Source organism: Pezoporus wallicus, unplaced genomic scaffold (genome assembly GCF_028554395.1).
Source record: "Pezoporus wallicus isolate ANWC-B61680 ecotype Strahan unplaced genomic scaffold, APGP_CSIRO_Pwel_v1 contig_8542, whole genome shotgun sequence".
Classification (NCBI taxonomy): Eukaryota; Metazoa; Chordata; class Aves; order Psittaciformes; family Psittacidae; genus Pezoporus; species Pezoporus wallicus.
In genome coordinates this window covers 3,410,005-3,428,623 of record NW_026640148.1, presented here as the reverse complement: position 1 = coordinate 3,428,623, position 18,619 = coordinate 3,410,005, and the positions used below count along the sequence as shown (strand labels likewise).

Genomic DNA, 18,619 nt, shown 5'->3' with positions numbered 1-18,619 from the left:
TCCTTTTTGTTTGTTTTTACAGTTCTACCTTCAAGACACTAAAAGTAGTAATGGTACCTTTATTAATAGTCAAAGACTGAGCAGAGGATCCGAGGAAAGCCCACCATGTGAAATTATGTCAGGTGACATCATCCAGTTTGGTGTAGATGTGACGGAGAACACGCGGAAAGGTAAGGGTATGGATCATCTTTTCTTTTTTATTTTCCAAGTGTATTGAGATCCTCTTACCACAACCTGATCTGTAACAGTAAATGGTATTCCTTGCTGTGAGAAAATAGGTTGGTGTTTTGGACTCTTTATTTTGTTGTCTCTTCCCTCCTTTCTGCTGGCAATGGGTCTTTGGGCCACGCAGTAAACTAGATCAAGAAAATGATCTGCTTGGACTCTATTCCCTCCTGCACCCCCAGCTAAATTTTAACTGGGTTGCTTCCATGACCCACCTTCTTCTGTATGGGTGCTAGTATGTGTAGTGGAAATGCAGATTCAGAAAAGGAGGCTCAACTGGGACTACATGTTTAGCTATTGCTTCACTGAAACTGGCTTACAGCAATTAAAGAAGCGCAGCATGGGCGTGTGTGTAGTGCTGTGTTGGGGTTTTTTAATTTTATTTTTGTAACTACCTTTCAAGCCTATGAATCCTGAAATTACAATTAATAATGTGGCAGAAGTATGAAACTGAATTTCTTGATAAAACAGTGTAAGTTTGAAGTGGGCTAATTTAATTTTTGCTAAAATAACCTGCTGGTTCTTTCTGTGACTGTTCCTGATTTTGGTTTCTGCAGGTACTTTAAAAAGACGATGGAAAAAAGTTGCTAGCTGAAAAATGAGGTGATGGGATTTTTGTTTAGTTTTGTTTTCTTGCTGTCCTCTTCTTAGCAAGCACACTCAGGAGATCTTGTATTGTGGTAATAGCTATGTATCTGTTAATCAATAAAAATGCAGCCTCAGTCTCTTATCTTTTGCATTTATGTACAGTGTTTTAGGAACCATTTCTTTCTCTTTCTGAAAACTGGTCTGCGTGTTCATTATTAGATTGTAATCAATATTTCCAAGACTTAAAAGTTGCCCAGTAGGTCTGTTATGTGCTGTAAGCATTGAAGTTCTGGTCATGTTCTGAAGAATCCTAATTCAGTAACGCACAGAACTGCCATCACTCCTCTTCCACTTTACTAATTTCTGAACATTAAATTTAAATGCTGATGGTAAAATTCTCTTAAACCCAGCAAACTCCCCAAACAAGCAACCCCCCTCGAGAAACCCCACAACACATCAGTCGTACAACAATAGAATTCTTAAAGGTCATTAAGTGAACAAAACAGAAAGATGAAGCCTGCTCCATCTGTTACTCATGAAGTCTACCTGTCTGTAGATGGGTAGGTCATAGTTCTCAACATCTGGAGTATCACAGGAAGGTTAATGAATACACCTTTAAAGAAAACATTGTTAAGCAATATTGGTGGTTAGTTATTTTGTCATGGAAAGCTTCTGGACCTTTAGTATTTTTGAGTGATTCATTGTAATAGAGGTCACATCACATTGTTTCACGTTGCTCAAAAATGATGTTGCAAAGATTTAACTCCTGGATGTCTAATTGGAATTGCCTGGGAGTTAATTAAAGTATTATTTCATGTGAAGTGATTGCAAATATTTATGAAAGCTAACAGTATACATTGAATAAATTAAACAATACATTGCATTTAATGAACCTGGGACTATTCATTTGACGAGATCCTGTCCTTTCTGAAAGAAGCTCAATTTCTTCATGTGTATTTAGACCTAAACAGGTTTTATTTTAAGGTTCAGTTGGAAGAAAAATTGGAGTTCACTTGATTTTATCAGCAATTATTTGCAATTAGTTGATGTGAAAGTTTGTGGAAAGTTCATCGTAAGCGAATTCTTGCCAGGAGTCCTTGGCAGTGGTAGCTCTTCCCAAGGGTTTTGTGTTAGTTACACAAAACACAATCCCAGAGACCTGACACTTGTGTAATGAGCGATCAGGTTTTGCAGCCTTCCTTTCCTCCTCTTTAGCTTTGAACATTAGGACTCATGTTACTCATGAATGTGTGGGGCTAGCTAATAAGGAAGAGCACCCAGGTTTGCTTTCCTCCCTCTCTGTGCTCCCCCAAGCAATGAATGAAGATCATATCATCATGTTGGGGCATGAAACAGCTGCGTCACAGTTGAAGTGTTTACCTACCCATGAATGCAATTGGAATGCATGTAAACAGGTTTTTTGCATCAGTCTTAGATGTTACTGTTAATAAAGTAATGAAATGGGCATGAAAGTTGTTTTTAAATTAGGGATTCCCTTTTAAACCATTTTGTATTCTGGTGTTTACATAATGCTATACTTGGACAAGCCGTTTCAGCGTTTCGCTGTGCGTGATTACAAGGCAATGAGGACAGGATAGGCAGCGTTTACTTGCTTATGTAGATTCTGAGTTCTGTAAATATTGCTAGAATACATTTATTTTTATTTCATTGTTCAGGCTGTATCTCAGTCATTTCCTTGCAAATGCGATCTTGATTTGGTTCATTAAAATAGTGGCACGTTCAGCCTGTGATTTTCCAGGGTATCTTACACAAGGGCCATGCCTCAGCTTCTGCTGCCGAGCTGAAGTCATGAACAGGCCCTGGAGAAATGTTCCCGGCCCTCCTGCTTCCTTATTTGTCCACTCTCACAGCACAGACAAGCACACAGGCCAGCACATTTCCCTCTCCTTAATCCAGGATCCATTAATCATCTCTCTGTGCTTTTCCCTGTGTTAGTGTGGGTCATATTCTATTAGCACCTCCTGAACTTCCCAGTGGGTGCTGGAGCATCCCAGGAGTTCATGGATGGTGACTCCTCAGTGGAGAGCACAGCGTCAGGCTTCGGAGCAGGGTCAGATGATACCAGACGGTTTAGTTCAAGTACAGTTTATGCACTTGTTCCTGGTCCAGGTTGGACTCTTCAATAAAGTCTGTTTCGTGGCGCACGGTGTTTGGAAAAGCCAGTGTAGGTGAAGGAGCTTGATGCGTGCTGCTGCCCAGCACACGGCGCTGTGAGGGGATCGCGAGGGGCAGTTGCTTGGCGTGGTTTGATCATCGCAGCGCCGCTGAGATCAGTTTAACGATGACAGTGTCGCTTGGGATCGGGCCGGTCCCCGCGGCCGCCGCCGCTCTGCAGCGCCGCCTGGCGCCGCGGTCGGCTGCGGGCCGAGGCTGTGCTCGGGAGGGCTGGGGCAGGGGAGAGCCGGGCCCGGCTGCGCGTCCTGAGCCGACCCCTCGGCAGCGCCGGAGGTGAGCGGGGCCCGTGGGTCACCTGGGGCGCGGGGCGGGCAGGGGCCGTGGCTGAGGCTGGTCAGAGATTGCTCCATCGCGACTGCAACCGCAGCTTGCTTTATTGCTCTAATTATTCTCCAAAAGCAATAATACAGAGTTAATTACTGTGCTGTCCACTCATCAATTCAGTAGTATTTTATATTTTGCTGTACCTTCCACTTCCACTTTCCCATTATTTTTCTGATTATTATGAACTGATAGCTAAAGGACAGACCACAGGTTTGATTTTTTTTTTCTTTTAAATTTTTTTATTTTATAAACCTATTTTTATTTTATAAACCCTTTTCGCATTCTCTGTCTGTATGAGACCCTCTTCTGTGTTTCTTAATCTTTTACACAAATAAAGCTCCTGCAGCTTAGAAGGGAGTTTTTTCAGTCTGTGTGTTGATGTTGAAAAACTTTGACATTATATAATCTCAAGCAGACCGACCTGATACATGACCCAAAGGTAAAGCAGTCTGTTGGTCTTTAATTTCAGATACCCTAACACTTTCTTCTTGAAATCACTGATTTCCTCTTTATACATTAATGGAAAGATTCTTCATTACAAAAGCGGTGTATTACATGCTACAGCTAATATCAGTAATGTTTTGGATGTTTTCTTCAAAGGGTTTTTTTTTCCAGAACAGATTTGGGAATTCTGGGGTCTAAAGCCAAAAAGTCAGAAGCTGTGGATTAATCTCTTTTGAGACTGAGATCCTGGCTGTTCTTCCCTGGCATGAAAATTTAATACTTTACCAGGTCAGCTTGAAAAAACAAGGTGCAGTAGCCAAGAAGATACTTCTCCAAAGCATCATTAGCTTTTAGCACTGAATAAAGGCTAAGAACAGTTCTCTTCGGTTGGAAAATTTCTCCTGTATTTTTAGATTTTATTGAGGTAGCTTCCTCAAAGACCTGTCTCGTTTCCCTGGAGTACTGATGATGTCCTAAAACACCCATGGCCCTGTTTTGTCAAAGCCAGATTAACTGTTTTACTGATATTAATAACCATGAAAGTAGAGCAGCCACTTGTATGTTGGTGAGTACTTCAGGTATAGTGGCAGATGATAGACGACCATATACTTACATATATCTAGCTTGAGGCAGTATTTTAGGAACATGTAACTGGAAAGAATTCTTACTTTCCAGTTTATAGAACCATACAAGGGGAAAAAAAACCCACTAAGACAACAAAAAAGCAACCCCACAACAGACAAAAAACCCCTCCAAAACAAACAGACAAACAAACAAGAAAACCTGTAATTTGACTTAAATGTCATTGAAGATGATGCCAGTAACATTTTTGGGAAACACTGTGAAGAGAGGCTGAACTCGATGGAAGAATCAAATACTGCATTGTCTCCTCTTATCCTTTAGGATCTTCTTGAGTTCATGGAATCTTGACTTTAGTCCTGCAGGAGCAAGCTTTCTCCTGGTAAAGCGAGAGGCCACTTATCTAGGGCTGTGCATTGGATGTGTACTATAAGCATACCAAAAGAGATACATTGCCTTTAACGCTGGTCATAGCATTCAAGAGGGTGCGCATGCACTTCTCTGTAGTTTCTACACTCTTTCTTTGTGTTCCTTTTTGATGCTTGTGTTTGTAAATAGCAACCACTTGACAAGTCCCAGATGCTAAAGTGAGTGTCTGGTGATACAAATTGGATGTGTTACCTTTTAAGGCCCTGGATATCCTCATAGGAATCTTGTCAAAATGGTAGCTCATTATTTTGTTCGTACTTGTGCATTCGTGTTACCGAGCACAGGGAATGCTTTCCTTTTTCTTCATTTTATGATCAAAACATACAGTTAACTTTTTTAACTTGCCGCAGTAAAGACAACTTGCAGGTACTGCTGCATGTGGAAGAACTGGAACTGGAAGTTCTTCACAGCCAAGTTGAAGTACACAGCATCAACTCATCAGTAAAGCTTCCAGGCTCTGGAGATCTGAGAAGGCAGATCCATGCACTGATGCTTGAAGGCACTCTGGTTGTTTCCTTCCCTCAAAGTTTCTTAGGACAGTTTGCTTGGCTACTATAACATTAACCATTGAACTTAAATAATAATGAATCATCATGACTTGGTATTTGTTTCTTTTCAGTTACTCATGGATGTATAGTCTCCACAATCAAACTGTTTCTTCCAGATGGAATGGAAGCTCGATTGCGATCAGAGTAAGAATGAGTATCTATTCATATGCAGCAAAATTAAACTACTGTGTAATGAAGACTTGATGAATATTATGTTTGAAATCAGCATAGGAACAGTTTCTTTTCCCATTTTCACAGAAAGGAAGTAGCTGAGAGCATGGGTCTTTTTCAGGCATTATAAAAAAGAAATCTCATTTGCTTGTTGCTTTTAGAAATTAAGACAGCAATGAAAGATAAAGAAGTTCTTATCAAGTTGTGCTTTTCTGACTGGCTGTGGTTTGGGGTACTGGAATGGGTATTATAAACGGAAGAATATAGGGAAAAACAAAGCAAATGAGCAAATTATCCTTCCCTCTTTTATGTGGGATTATTATTTTGGCTCCTTTAAATACACATAGACTCTACTAAAGTGAAGTTAATAGTATTTCTTTGTGTGTACATGTAACACTGTTTATAGTCTTCAGATAAGTAATGCAGTAACTGGTGCAGTTATTTAGTGTCACAATGAAAGAAAGCTTTGCTTGGCATGGGGGAAATATTCGTAAAATATGATGGAATAATGTTTGTAAACTCAGATGAATATTGAGAGCGCTTTCTGTATATGTGTGCATGTTATGGAGCAAAAAATGTTTTGTTTCCACTAATAGAGTGCACATTACAAATTACATAATATTAATCTTCTTAATCATCTTTCAATCTTACCAATTGTGTGGTTTTTGACTGCTTATTTAAGCATTCTTTTAGCATTAGTATGCAGAAATATTTGCATGAAGCTTTCGGGTCTTTGCTTCTCAGAAGATAAGTCAAAGTATTGCAGGAAGTTTTCATTGTAATTGTTTTAGTAAGAAGTGTGAAAACATATGGTATTAAATGTTTTATTCTGATGAAAATGTGCAAATATAAACCTTGTTCTAGTAAAAGCATACAAAATTCTGTAAGTTACCAAATATTATTTTATGCAGTTTGTTGAATTTGCACGAGTAATATATCCATATATTCATAGCTGTTGTTTTGTGCATGTGAATTGGTTTAAATCTTAACGAATCAGTTCTAAAAGAATCAAGTACTATATAGCTATTGAAATAAAAGTATAGACCTTGGATTTATAATCTGAAAACAGTTCTGTAACTTTGAAAATGTTGGTCAACATAGTATGAACTGGTTTTGCATGTTTATGTATCAAGTCTTCATTTTTATGTGACGAATAAACTTCAAAATACGAAGCATCTTGATTAAATGTGTTAGGGATCTAAATTATTTTTTTTAACTGCAGTTCTGCGCTTTGTGTTCACTTTTTTTAACTTTTTTGCTTTTTTTTTCTTTTAGTGTTATCCATGCTCCATTACCAAGTCCTGTTGACAAGGTAATTCAGTAGTCTGCTGTGTTCTGCCTTATTCAGCCACATGCTGTTTTCTGGCATATTATAAAGATGAAGAAATAGAGGAATTTAGTTACATCTATATATGTTTTGCGGTACCTAGTTTTTACTAGTTTAGTATTTTGAGTGACATTTAAAGTAGAGAAGGTAATGCCGTGTTGCAGTGTACGTTTTAAGGTAGCTGAACTTGATCAGGAATTGGTTGTCTCTCTAGTCTCTAAGAAGAAGAATTAAATAGTTTCAACTCAGACTTCTAAACAATTCAGACTTCTGAACACAGGTTCGACTCAGACTTCTAAACATAAAGGGTGAAGTTCTGTGAAGCTAAGGAAACTTGTGAAGTCAGCAGTACGAGGAGTTAATAAGACACTGCATTTTAGTTGAGGTTTCAGAACAGCACATATATCTTGAATCGGGGACAAGGGCACGAATTCTGAGGACTGCAGGTATAAGTGCGAAAATCAGCTTCAAAATTATGTCAATGTAGGAAGAGCCTACAAGAATTAGTAAATAAATTTGTAGAAGAACCACCCCAAAACAATTCTTCTGTTCTCCCCAAGTCCAGAACAATTTGAGTTATGATTAAAGATAATATAAATAGTCCCCAAATCTGACATAGATACTTACAAAGGCAAATTATGAAGATGATGGTCAACAGGAAACGTGTTTGAAATGTGTGTGTGATAATGGCATTAAATTGGAAGAGGAGAGGCTTTATTTCCAATTCTGGAAGCCCCTAATTTCTGTTTGTCCGTGGGTTGAATGGCTTCACCTTTGCGCGCCTTGTTTTTTTTGTCAGTTTAATCTGGTCTGAAACAAAAGCCTTAAACTCTTTACATTTAGACATTTACACAGTGGGTCCTCAGTCCAGTTTTGGAAAGTCCTATCACAAACTAAGGAATAAACAGTAGCAGAACAATGAATGAATGAAAGTGTCATTATTAGACAATCTTAAATGTACCTTCATAACTGGATACTGAATTTTGCGTTGAGTTTAATGAAAAATCCAAACCTGTTTTCATTCTTAAGTTCTCTTATTTTTCAGGTTGCTGCTAACACTCCCAGTATGTATTCTCAGGAATTGTTTCAGCTTTCGCAGTATCTACAGGTAGGTTTTCTGTTGACAGTATTTACTTTGATGGAATACTCAGGTTTTGTTCAAAATAGAAATACTAGGCTCTTCATGTCTTAGCTTGCATTTTGTAAACCTGAACATTATAAGCATTTAACTACCTTTTCTGTAGTGAAATAATGTAAACCATATTGTAATTGGACATAGTATGGCTCTAGGTAAACTATGTTTTGCATGAGCAGTATAAATTATGACTTTGTTAAAAGAAGCATGTAAACTCATTTTGTTTTATAGAAGGTTCCCTGGATGGTATCTTATTTACTTTTCCTGTCCTTTCTCCTCTCCTGCCTTGCTGTCCCTGATTTTCTTTTGCCCACAATATTTTTGTTATCATCCATTGCTATGAGATGTACTATGTATGTGTATAAAAGCTTTGATAGAATGAAAGAAAGGCAAAACAAGAGGTCATTCTGTGTGACAAAAATCAGTTTGCTTCTGTGAAGATAATTCCTTGGTGTGAATATTTTTGTCCCTGTATCTATAAGAAATTATAAAGGAGGGGACAGTGCTGGCAGCTCTTCTTCCTCATTGGCATCACCAACCCTTCTGTGCCTGCTCCTTTTTCAGTTTAAACAGGTGTGCTTTTTCCTAAGATTTCATGTCACAAAAGGGTTAGACAGCAGAAGGACACATATTAAAGTGTTTGCTAATATGTGTAAGTAAACTCTCTAGGCAAGATCATAAAATCAGCTTTCTGGAAAGTATATGAAAAAATCTTCCTGGTACATTCTATTTAGGTTTAATTTATGTATAGTTCTGCTGATTTATTTTAGCCATTCGTATTTGGTAATGGCAATTTTTATTAGTTCACATCAGTGATGAGACTTTTGAAACAGCTAGTAACTTCATACATACTTGCTGACTTAGCAGGAAGCAGCTCCAGCAGATGCTTTTTCTTGGGAGGCCGAATACATACTTGCTCATCAATCTGTTCATTTTTCGTATCCTGGAATTGTTATATGAAGATGCTCTTCAATCATACTGCCATAAAGCAAGCATCGAACAAAAACAGTTCTTGCTTGGCATTTTTCTATTGTGACCTTATTTGAGGATGCACAGCTCACTCACTGCGTGGGAGCTGCCAAGCTGGCTTTTGGTGTTTACAATTTTGTTACTCAAACTGATGAAAGTCAAAGTGTTTTTAAGTCCTGGAAAGAATAACTTGTTACAGTGTGTACTCAGCGTGTGCAGCTTATGCATGAAAAATGAAGGTTTTCAGGAACCTGAGGTTATATGATAACATTTTCTAATTAAAATATCCAAATAAATGTGTGTTGGTATGGGATTATTATAGTTTTAAGTATGTGACAATGTTTGCTACTCACACTTTCTTTTTTTTTTCTTTGTACTTTAGTATCTCTTCTGTTGCTTCTCTTTTCCTTAGTTTTTCCAATTGAACTCACTGGTACTCTGCTCTCTTCATAGGAAGCCTTACATCGGGAACAAATGTTGGAACAAAAGTTGGCAACACTTCAGCGACTACTTGCTGTCACACAAGAAGCTTCAGATACTAGTTGGCAGGTATCTGCAGGCATCTTTTTCCTCTATGGACTGAAATATGCAGTGACATAAATTTCAACTATTAATTTACAAATGATGGAGGGGGGAGAGCAGCAGCAGAAGTAGAAAGTTTATGATGGTTCTCTTAAGCTGTGTAAAAGAGACTGTTTAATAAATTCAGTTCATGTGCCAGTTTGAAATAACTATTAATAGTGAGTACTCCAACAGAATTAAAGTCTTAAAGCAGAACTCTACTGGAAGTACCTAAAGCATATGTTAATACTAAGGTGATACTTCTTTTCTGCTAGGCTTTAATAGATGAAGACAGGCTGCTATCAAGATTAGAGGTTATGGGAAATCAGTTACAGGCATGTTCAAAGGTAAGTAGTTCACCTTAAGTTGAATGTTAGGAATGCTGAAAAATAGCTCTGTTGAAGTGTTTTGCAATTAGGTGGTTGTAGGAAAGCAGTCAGAAGATGAACTTTCTGAAATGAGCCAGTGTTTATTTGGATAATCTGTATAGCATGAAAGTTGTAGATCTGTTCTATATTTCATGGAATCACTTTAAATCTAGATAAATGGATATTTTTCAGCATTTTTTTAGCCCAGTTTGATTTCTTTCATATCTAGATATAAGAATGTATGTAATGAAAAACAGTAGAGGAATTTCTGTCATTGGTGAGAAGCAGCCATCCTGTCCTGTTTCCTTTCCTGTGGATGGCCCTTTCCAAACAGGGATTTGAAAAAAGGTATTAGCAGTGTGCTGTCTGATATTCAGAGACAGAGTAACAATTGTGCCATACCGTGATTGTTGTTTAGGCCACCTATGCCTGCCCTGAATTTTTATTTTAATTGTATTTTACTTTTCATTCCTCTCAACTACCTACATCATGAGAATTTTTTCTGCAGGTCCTGTTTGAGGTCTTTCAGATGAGACCTCTTAGGTTTCTGGTTTGTCAAACTGTAGGTCTCCGAGGCTTGACGCTATCTTGGCAGTGTCCAGAAAACCTCCATAGTTTTCTTGTAATCACAGGTGACCATTCAGTGTGTGCTGCTGTATATGCACTTCAAAAAACAGCTGGTTTACACCCAGCAATGTCAAGAATCTTTGATCACTGATTTGTCCATGACAGTTTTTCCATCTACCAGAAACTGCTAAACATTTTGGAACAGAACAGGTCTTACCACAATCTAATACATTTAATCAGCAAAATACTTGTTTATGTCCTATCTTTATATCTGAATTGTTTTATACATACAGAATCAAACAGAAGACAGTATACGAAAAGAGCTTATAGCATTACAAGAAGACAAACACAACTATGAGACAACAGCCAAAGAGTCCCTGAGGCGGGTCCTTCAGGAGAAAATTGAAGTGGTCAGAAAACTGTCTGAAGTGGAGGTACTAAAGTTTCATGCCTTGTCTCCTGGAAGCGCTGAAATAGTTAGAACTGCTGCTGCTTAGATCCGTGTCTTGTTTCCTGTAATATTCCAGTATTTGTTGTGTTGTGGCATTTTCAGTATATTAAGTAGTAGTGTTTATTTCTCCTATCGAACAATGCTTGGATTGTTAAAGTTAATGAGAAACTATTCTTGGAACTCCTACTTTTTCTGCCAGATTTCAGAATTCATGAAGTTGCACTATGTGTGGGAAATAAGTGAGAGGAAATGATATCCACTCATATAAATTACACTTAAGAATGAGTTTTTGAGATTACAAAGTGTAGAACATTTTCTTCAAAGAAAATTTCTGCCCCTATAATATTTTTCATCACTATCTTTTCTTTTCTCTTGCCATTATAATTATTTGCTGTGTTCCCTTAGGTCAAGAAATATCTTACAATTAAGTGCACAAAGTCTCTACCCTTGTCATGTTTTTAGAGAATGCAGTGCCTATACTGCTGTAGTGAATAACCTCATGAGATTTCAGTTAAATACACCGTTTCGTGTTGTAATAGTTCTCGGCAGGTTTGTTAATGGTTGGAGTCTTATGTTGACTACTTCTCCTTTTCAGTCCTATACTAGGAGAAGAATCTTATGACCTATTCTACTGTTCCCTCTTTCCTTTGAGTCTTGGAGGAGAAATATTAATTTAACTTTACTACGGGATTTGCTTGAGTGCTTCCTGCCACATAATATTCTCTCCATGCAGAAGAATCATTGGCTGCTGATTGAGAGTTGTCCTTTAATAGTTTTGAATGCGCTTTTGTGTAAAGGTGTTTTGGTCATAAATGAGAACCAAGTCAGAGCTTGTTACCAAAAGAAGAAAGAAAACCCAAACGCAAATGAAAACGCGTTGTATGACTGAAGAAAGAAATCTTGAGCTGTGAGGAGGAAACTCTATATACCATTTAGTTGTGCTGTAGTCACCCGCTGTTGCAAACTTCTGGAGCATTCCTTGCCTCCTGAAGACCCAGCTGTGCCTCTTCAGTAAGGAGATCTTAGCTTAGACTCTACATTACAGAGTACAGGAAAAGGTTTAGTCGCTTCCTTGGAGCCATTTGGCTTTTATAATGTGTTAAATCTTCTTTCGCTGGGTGACAGGTGCGATGAAATCTATTGGTTACATTAAATTACAAGATGTTATAAAACTCTCACAGATTAGCATAAAACAGAATGGGGGAGATCACACAGTTCCTTATACCTGTTGATCACAATTAATTATATACCATACTGTGGCAGTTTTGATTGGTGTTTTTTTACACATGCCTGAAGCCAATATATTTTCACATAATGTGTTTTTAAAGTAGAACATTACAAAGGTTTGTGTAGATAGCATTTTCGCCGGGACTTGATGTGCTTGTTTAGCCCTACTGATTAGGAACCAAGCAGTTAAATGTGATTAGTTCCGTACACTGTTTGGGGAAAAAAAGATCAATTTCAGTGTTTGGTAGATTATTAGTCTCTATTTTTTTATTTATTGCATAATAATTCTCTCTTACAGCGAAGTTTAAGTAATACAGAAGATGAATGTACTCACCTGAAAGAAATGAATGAGCGGACTCAGGAAGAATTAAGAGAATTAGCTAATAAATACAATGGAGCTGTAAATGAAATTAAAGATCTTTCTGACAAGCTAAAGGTAATGACAGAACTTTGTGACTTAATGATACTGTAGTGCGTGGAGCAAATAAATGCAATTTAATTTCTAATGTACCTATCAAAGATTAAAAAACTTTAAACAACAGGTTAATGGAAGAAAGATGCATATTGTCTTTTACATAATCTTTGGGTTTACATTTCATGTACTTGAAACTATCATCAGTTAAGTAATTTGCTAAAAAGATTTCCCTTTTTGTTCACTTTGAAAGTTGCCATGTCTTTGGGGCTGCAGTGTATTTTAACACAAAGTTATATATGGTGTAAAATTAAATTTAGCTGCTTTTATACAGACAAATAATTTTCAACCTAAAAATCTTAGAGTTAATGAGAATGAAATCAATTCCTTTACATGTTAATTTTGATTTGTTTGGGGATTTTTAAAATGTGTTTTGAGCAGGTAGCAGAAGGAAGACAAGAAGAAATCCAACAGAAAGGACTGGCTGAGAAAAAAGAGTTGCAGCATAAAATAGATGAAATGGAAGAGAGAGAGCAAGAGCTTCAAGCAAAAATAGAAGCTTTGCAGGCTGACAATGACTTCACCAATGAGCGGCTAACTGCTTTACAAGGTTAGTGATTAGTGGGGAAGAAACTTTGATTATTTGTTTTTCTTTTAATCTGTGAAATATCTTTTTCTTGGACTTCTGTTTACAGTACGGTTAGAGCATCTTCAAGAGAAAACACTTAAAGAACACAACAGCTTAGGTAGGTGTGATCAGTTTCTTGTTTCAAGCTGGTTTCCAGATTTTCTGTTCAATTACTATCATTATTATGATCTTGTAGTCTAGGTGTCTGGGGAAAGATTAACGTTTTAGTGTTCCCCCAGTAGTGCGGCGTTCCTGGTATCGGTTGAAAACGTTTGGAAGACGTGTGGCCGCAGCAGAATGCCAGTAGAGGGCACTGCTGCTGTGGGTGTCCACAATTGTGGTTCATTGCTCAGTTTAGAGCTGTTTGAGCCTTCTCAGCTCCAACCTTTTGAAAGCTTTATATACATATATATATAAAAGGATTTTTTAAATATATATGTAATAGACAGTAATTCCTTGTATGATAGTAACCTCTTACGTGTTTGAACAAACAGGAACATATCCTGTAGTGCAAAGGAAAACAAATTCTGCCTGTTTCGTTTGATTAGGTTAGATACCTAGAAGGAAAAGGTAGTATGAAAAGCCAGATGCTTTTCACAATTGTGTATTTATAAAGAAGCGAAACCCAAAACATTTTGCTTGGTTCCAGAAATAATACCCTTTCTTAATCCTAGGCATACAAGTTGATGACTTCATACCTAAAATTAATGGGAGCACAGAGAAAGGTAGTGTATCTTAAGGCTACCTTTTGTCTTATGGGTAATGTTTGAAGTTGAACAAATTCAAAATGTTCTCTGAAGTTTTACTTTCAATTATATTCTCTTGAAAAATGGAATTGAATTTGTCCACTCCTCTGACCAGCAGTTTTTGCTTAGACTTTCAGTCTGGGTGTTTTCAGAAAATTCTGTACAATGTAACAAACCAACTTGGAAGTCCTCTTTATTTACCTGTTTTTGATGGGCGTTAACTGGATTCAGTAGAAGTCTGCTGAATGGTGTCAGGCTTGTGACATGAGAAAGTGGAAAACTCATTGACTTTTATCCCTTTAATTTTACTTTTCCTTGCCACACAGACACACACCATTTTTCTAGTAAATTGGGTATGGTAAGTAAAGTTAACAAAACATTTTTTCCTAACCATAACTTGCCAAAAAATGCAAGTATATGAAATACAGAAATAGCAGAAGCTAACTTTTTAAAAGAAAGCACTATCTTTTATGTTAAACAGGAATGAAAACAGATTGAACTGATTATTTTTTTTTTTTTAAAAAAAGCTTTTTTTAGTTAAAGCGAAGTATTTTAACTAATGTGTCTTAGCATACACTTGAAGTTTTCTTTAATAGAATTGTCTGTTAAGAATATGCCCAGTATCACGTATAGCAAAGGTTATTCCAGTTATGGTTCTAAATTCACTAAATTGTTCTATTGGTTAAGATATTTTTGTCCTTTTATGTCAGTTTATATTTTTCCCTTGATGTAACTTTCATGAGCATTCGCTGTGTCTTGCTGGCTAGTGAAAGCTCTGGGGAATGGTGCTAGTATTAGAAGGTTGGGGCACCTAAATAGAGAACTTGTAATTTCAACCAGTACAGTGTTTAAGGATTACTGTATACCTTTTTTAAACAAAATTTTACAACTGTCTATGCTCTAGCTCTTAGCTTTTGGTTTTTCTTTTAATTACAAATTAAGAGCTTCTTAACTAGGGAGACCAGTAGCAAAATAAAAAGTTAATCATGGCATAACTTTGCATCTAGTTCTTATTTGGAGCAGGAGGAGAGATTGTTAAACATTGAGAGGAACTGTACAAAAACTTCCACTTAATCTGAGTACCAGTTACTCCTTTATGTCCTAACATTTTAGACACTTAGTTATGATGTACGCTGATACTGGAAGCCAGGACGCTTTATATCTGTTTCCAGTTCTCTAGACTGCCATACTTAGGCTTTAGTTAGATTGATCCATCTTGCTGATAAATAATTTTTGGTTGGTAATAGTGTTAATGCTTGATAGAATGGTTAAGAAATAATTATTTATTTTTTTTTAAGGTATTTTAAGTCTTCCACCCCACAAAAGAGTTAGCTTCTTTACAAAGCAAAACTGGGGTAATATATAGGGATATATTCTTCATTCTAATCATGTAAACCATAAAAAGATTTTGAAAGCTAGATTGTTAGAGGCTATTAGAAAAAAACATGCAATACTGGGAACAAAAGTAGTCTAGAGCTAAACTGAAACTTCAGGAAAAGCTTTCAAGCTCCAAGTGCAAATACATATAGTTTTATAGCAAAATAATTGATAACATCACACTAAATATGTTTTTTTTAACAAACACTTTTTTTATGTGTTTTAAAGTTATTGGTAGGGATGTCCTGTTAGATTTTTAAATACTGCTATCTCTTATCAGTCTGAGTTTGAAAACTGTCTGAAATACTATTTCAAAATTGAAATCATTATTTTGTGGTTGTAAAAAAAAAAAATCATTGTATCACTGATACTTTTTGTCAAAGTTGAAGAAGCAATCTCTCTTTGACTTATTTTGGATTGCATAGACTAAGTGTCATCTGGGTGGATGCATGAAAATACAGGTTCCTCCATCCTATGAGTAACAGTAGAACTTATGAGTAACAGTAGAACTTGTGCTTAAACCTCGGAGTTTCAGGAAGCTGTCTGCCAATTTCTTCTTCTTTATGAATATAGACAACATGTAACTGCTCATTCAAGTTGGCGTTCTGTGTGTTTATACAGTCTATCACCTTCTTCTGTCGCACACCTAACTTACTATTTTATTATTTTATATTTTAGTTTTCCATTATTATGCCTGTTGTACCACTTTCTTCTGCATCTCTGCTATACCTGGTCCATCCACATTTCCTTGGCAGTTTACAGCTTTTGGCCTCTGTTCTCTTCATGGTAGTCTATGCTTTTCTGTATCTTCTGTCCTTTAATCATATAATGACAGATGACATTCTCTGCCAGATTTTGGATTTGTCCTCTTGAAAGCAGCAGGAAGCAGTTACTGAGGTTTTTTTTGCTGGGTAGTCTTGCATTATTTTAGATGAACTAAGACTTCACGGTGTATAACATGTTAAAGGCAGAAGCAGAAGTCAGAAAGTCAATTTGGTTTGTGCTGTGTAGCCTGTAAGGGAATAAAAGAAGGTTTCCTCTATTTGTATACAGAGGTATACATGCCTTCCTCCTCCCCCTGTCAGGGGAAAATGGTAAAATCACGTAAAATACCTTTTAAGATTCCCTTTGGGTCTCTATTTCAAAACTTCAGGTCAGGTGCTCAAGGTATGTTTGTAGGCACACTACCTAGCTGCTGCAAGAGTAAGGATTTTACATTAGTTTTTTTCTGTGGCTGGCCATAACATTAAAAGAGCTGTACTCAGAGTAGAGGAACTAAGAACTCATGTTACAGTCTCTCTAGAGGCTTTTTATAATAAAGTGTTATTAAGATGGTGAGGGTCAGGCATTCATTTTCTCTCTTTGCACGTATGGAAGTTCTGGTGCAGAAGAGAGTGACTTGCTTATACATCAGCCACTGATAAAGGTAGCGTAGAACTGAGGTATTTCAGTAAGTGGTGTGCTTCTCAGTGAGTTGCACCACACCTGGCTTTCATATTTAAGTTTTGTGAGCCATATATTACGTAAAGAAAGATAGGAGAAATTTCTATACTGTCACTTAGAGGATCATATAAAAAGGCTTAAAAGAAAAAGTTTAAATATGGAAAATAAATATTATAGCCATGGTGCTGTCTTTTAAAAGCCCTGCCCCTTGGGGTAGAAAAAAAGTTTGCTTTTTAGAGTGGCTTTGAAATATAGTAAAACATTACATAATGGATCTTAACAGCTAAGCTTGTGATAGCAAAAGGGAGTGGTTGAACAGTTTTGTTAGGATGTAACACGTTTTGACAGTTTGTATACTGAAAAGCAACATTTTCAGTTTGCTAGGCTCTTGAGGTCAAGGGATTTTTTAGAAGGGAAGCATTAGCACCTTTTTATGTGAAGAGATGCTAGATTCTGTTGGGAGTTGGGAGCTGAACAAGGTTATATATAGCAGGGCTTGGATAAAACTGGAAATTGAGCCCAGTTTTAGGATGTCTACTGAAGAACTGTCCTTTCAAATAATGTTATTTCTGTGCAGTGAAACTTTGTTTAAAAAACAAAGGGAGATACTCAGCAACACTGAAGATAAATGTTTTTAGTTTCAAGAGGGTATTAGGGAAGAGTAAGTATGAAGACTAAAGAGAAACTTCAGTGCCCTTTCAAAGCTAATAAAAGCTGCTGAAGAATATAGGTTAAGTAATGTTTTCTTAGTTCTTCAGTGCGTGGATTTGTTACTTATGTATGTCCAATTAGGAATTAAAACATAGGAGGAGGCTGGAGGCATCAGTGCTATAGAGTTGCATGTTTCAGAAGTGTAGCATCTTCTGTATGCTAAATTTGTTGTGATTTAAATATCACTTGTGTGTATTAATCTTTTTGCCAAAAATATGAAATTATCCATGGAATTTTAGTGGAAGTTATTTGTTATCACCCAGTCTGAAAAAGCAATATACCAAATGCAGAACATTTGCACTTTTAATAATTGGTTCTTACTAACTTCTGTTGAATGAAGTTGGGGTTTTTAACATAGATTCTATTGAGATAAGGGGCTTCTTTTATGCTTAAGAACTGTGATTAGATTTTAGCATTTAAAAGTACCCCTTGAAAATGCAGTTGAAGTACTTCTGATCAGTTCAAAATAGTGATCTATTTCCTAGTATCACTCAGGCATCATTTCAGTTACATGTCTTGTCTGCTTGCATATTGACTTGGATTTCAAAAGTTCACTGTAAATAAGCAATTACAAATATTGTTAACATACCTTTCAAATTTTTTGTTGCATCAATTTGAAAAATGATAAGAAGATGTAAACTTAAGTGTTTCTTTCTTTACTAGAGCACTTTCTTTCAAAGAGTGGAGGGGTCTGCACTTTTATTCATCAGTTCATAGAATGTCAGAGTGAGTACAAGAGTGTTCATCACATTTGCTTTAAAAACAACAGAAAACCCAGAAAGGTTGGATAGAAATCACAATTTGTCACTACTATTTCAATATTTCTGTGGTAGCAGAAATTTTCTATGCATAGAATTGTGGCATTGGGATATTAAGCACATGCCTGTAGTAGTAGTAAGAGCTTATCTTTGCTCATGTGAAGCAATGATCACATTGTGTATTCTTGGCAGTTAATCAATTATTGTCCTCTGATCAATAAAGGGGTGGTAATGTTGCCACATGGTGATTAAAACTGAGTGTAATTTTTTATCCTGTTACAAATTAAGAAGTGAAAATTGTAATGCTGTCAGTTTAAGCAAACATCACAGGCAGCAGCAGGACAGAGATAAGGTAGTGATTCCTTTTCTTCATTCCGCATGCCTACAATTTATCTGATATTGCTTTACACAGTCTTCAAATTAATTGTTACAAAG

At 36.7% G+C, this 18,619-nt stretch overlaps 1 protein-coding gene across 44 annotated transcripts in view; it reads left to right on the top strand.

Moving 5' to 3' along the window:
* The window catches only part of SLMAP (sarcolemma associated protein), a 93,393-nt gene that overhangs the window by 33,257 nt on the left and 41,517 nt on the right, over positions 1-18,619 (top strand). For 7 of the 44 annotated variants that reach the window (XM_057417585.1, XM_057417591.1, XM_057417592.1 and 4 more), the window contains exons 2-13: positions 23-176; positions 5,405-5,477; positions 6,780-6,816; positions 7,877-7,939; positions 9,389-9,484; positions 9,772-9,843; positions 10,725-10,865; positions 12,408-12,545; positions 12,963-13,131; positions 13,217-13,267; positions 13,824-13,874; positions 18,090-18,152. In XM_057417585.1, the coding sequence (XP_057273568.1) occupies positions 23-176; positions 5,405-5,477; positions 6,780-6,816; positions 7,877-7,939; positions 9,389-9,484; positions 9,772-9,843; positions 10,725-10,865; positions 12,408-12,545; positions 12,963-13,131; positions 13,217-13,267; positions 13,824-13,874; positions 18,090-18,152 (1,108 nt within the window). Of the gene's footprint in view, positions 1-22; positions 177-4,046; positions 4,066-5,404; positions 5,478-6,779; positions 6,817-7,876; positions 7,940-9,388; positions 9,485-9,771; positions 9,844-10,724; positions 10,866-12,407; positions 12,546-12,962; positions 13,132-13,216; positions 13,268-13,823; positions 13,875-18,089; positions 18,153-18,619 lie in introns of those variants that run through there. The other 37 variants (XM_057417611.1, XM_057417583.1, XM_057417586.1 and 34 more) reach the window with 15 other exon arrangements.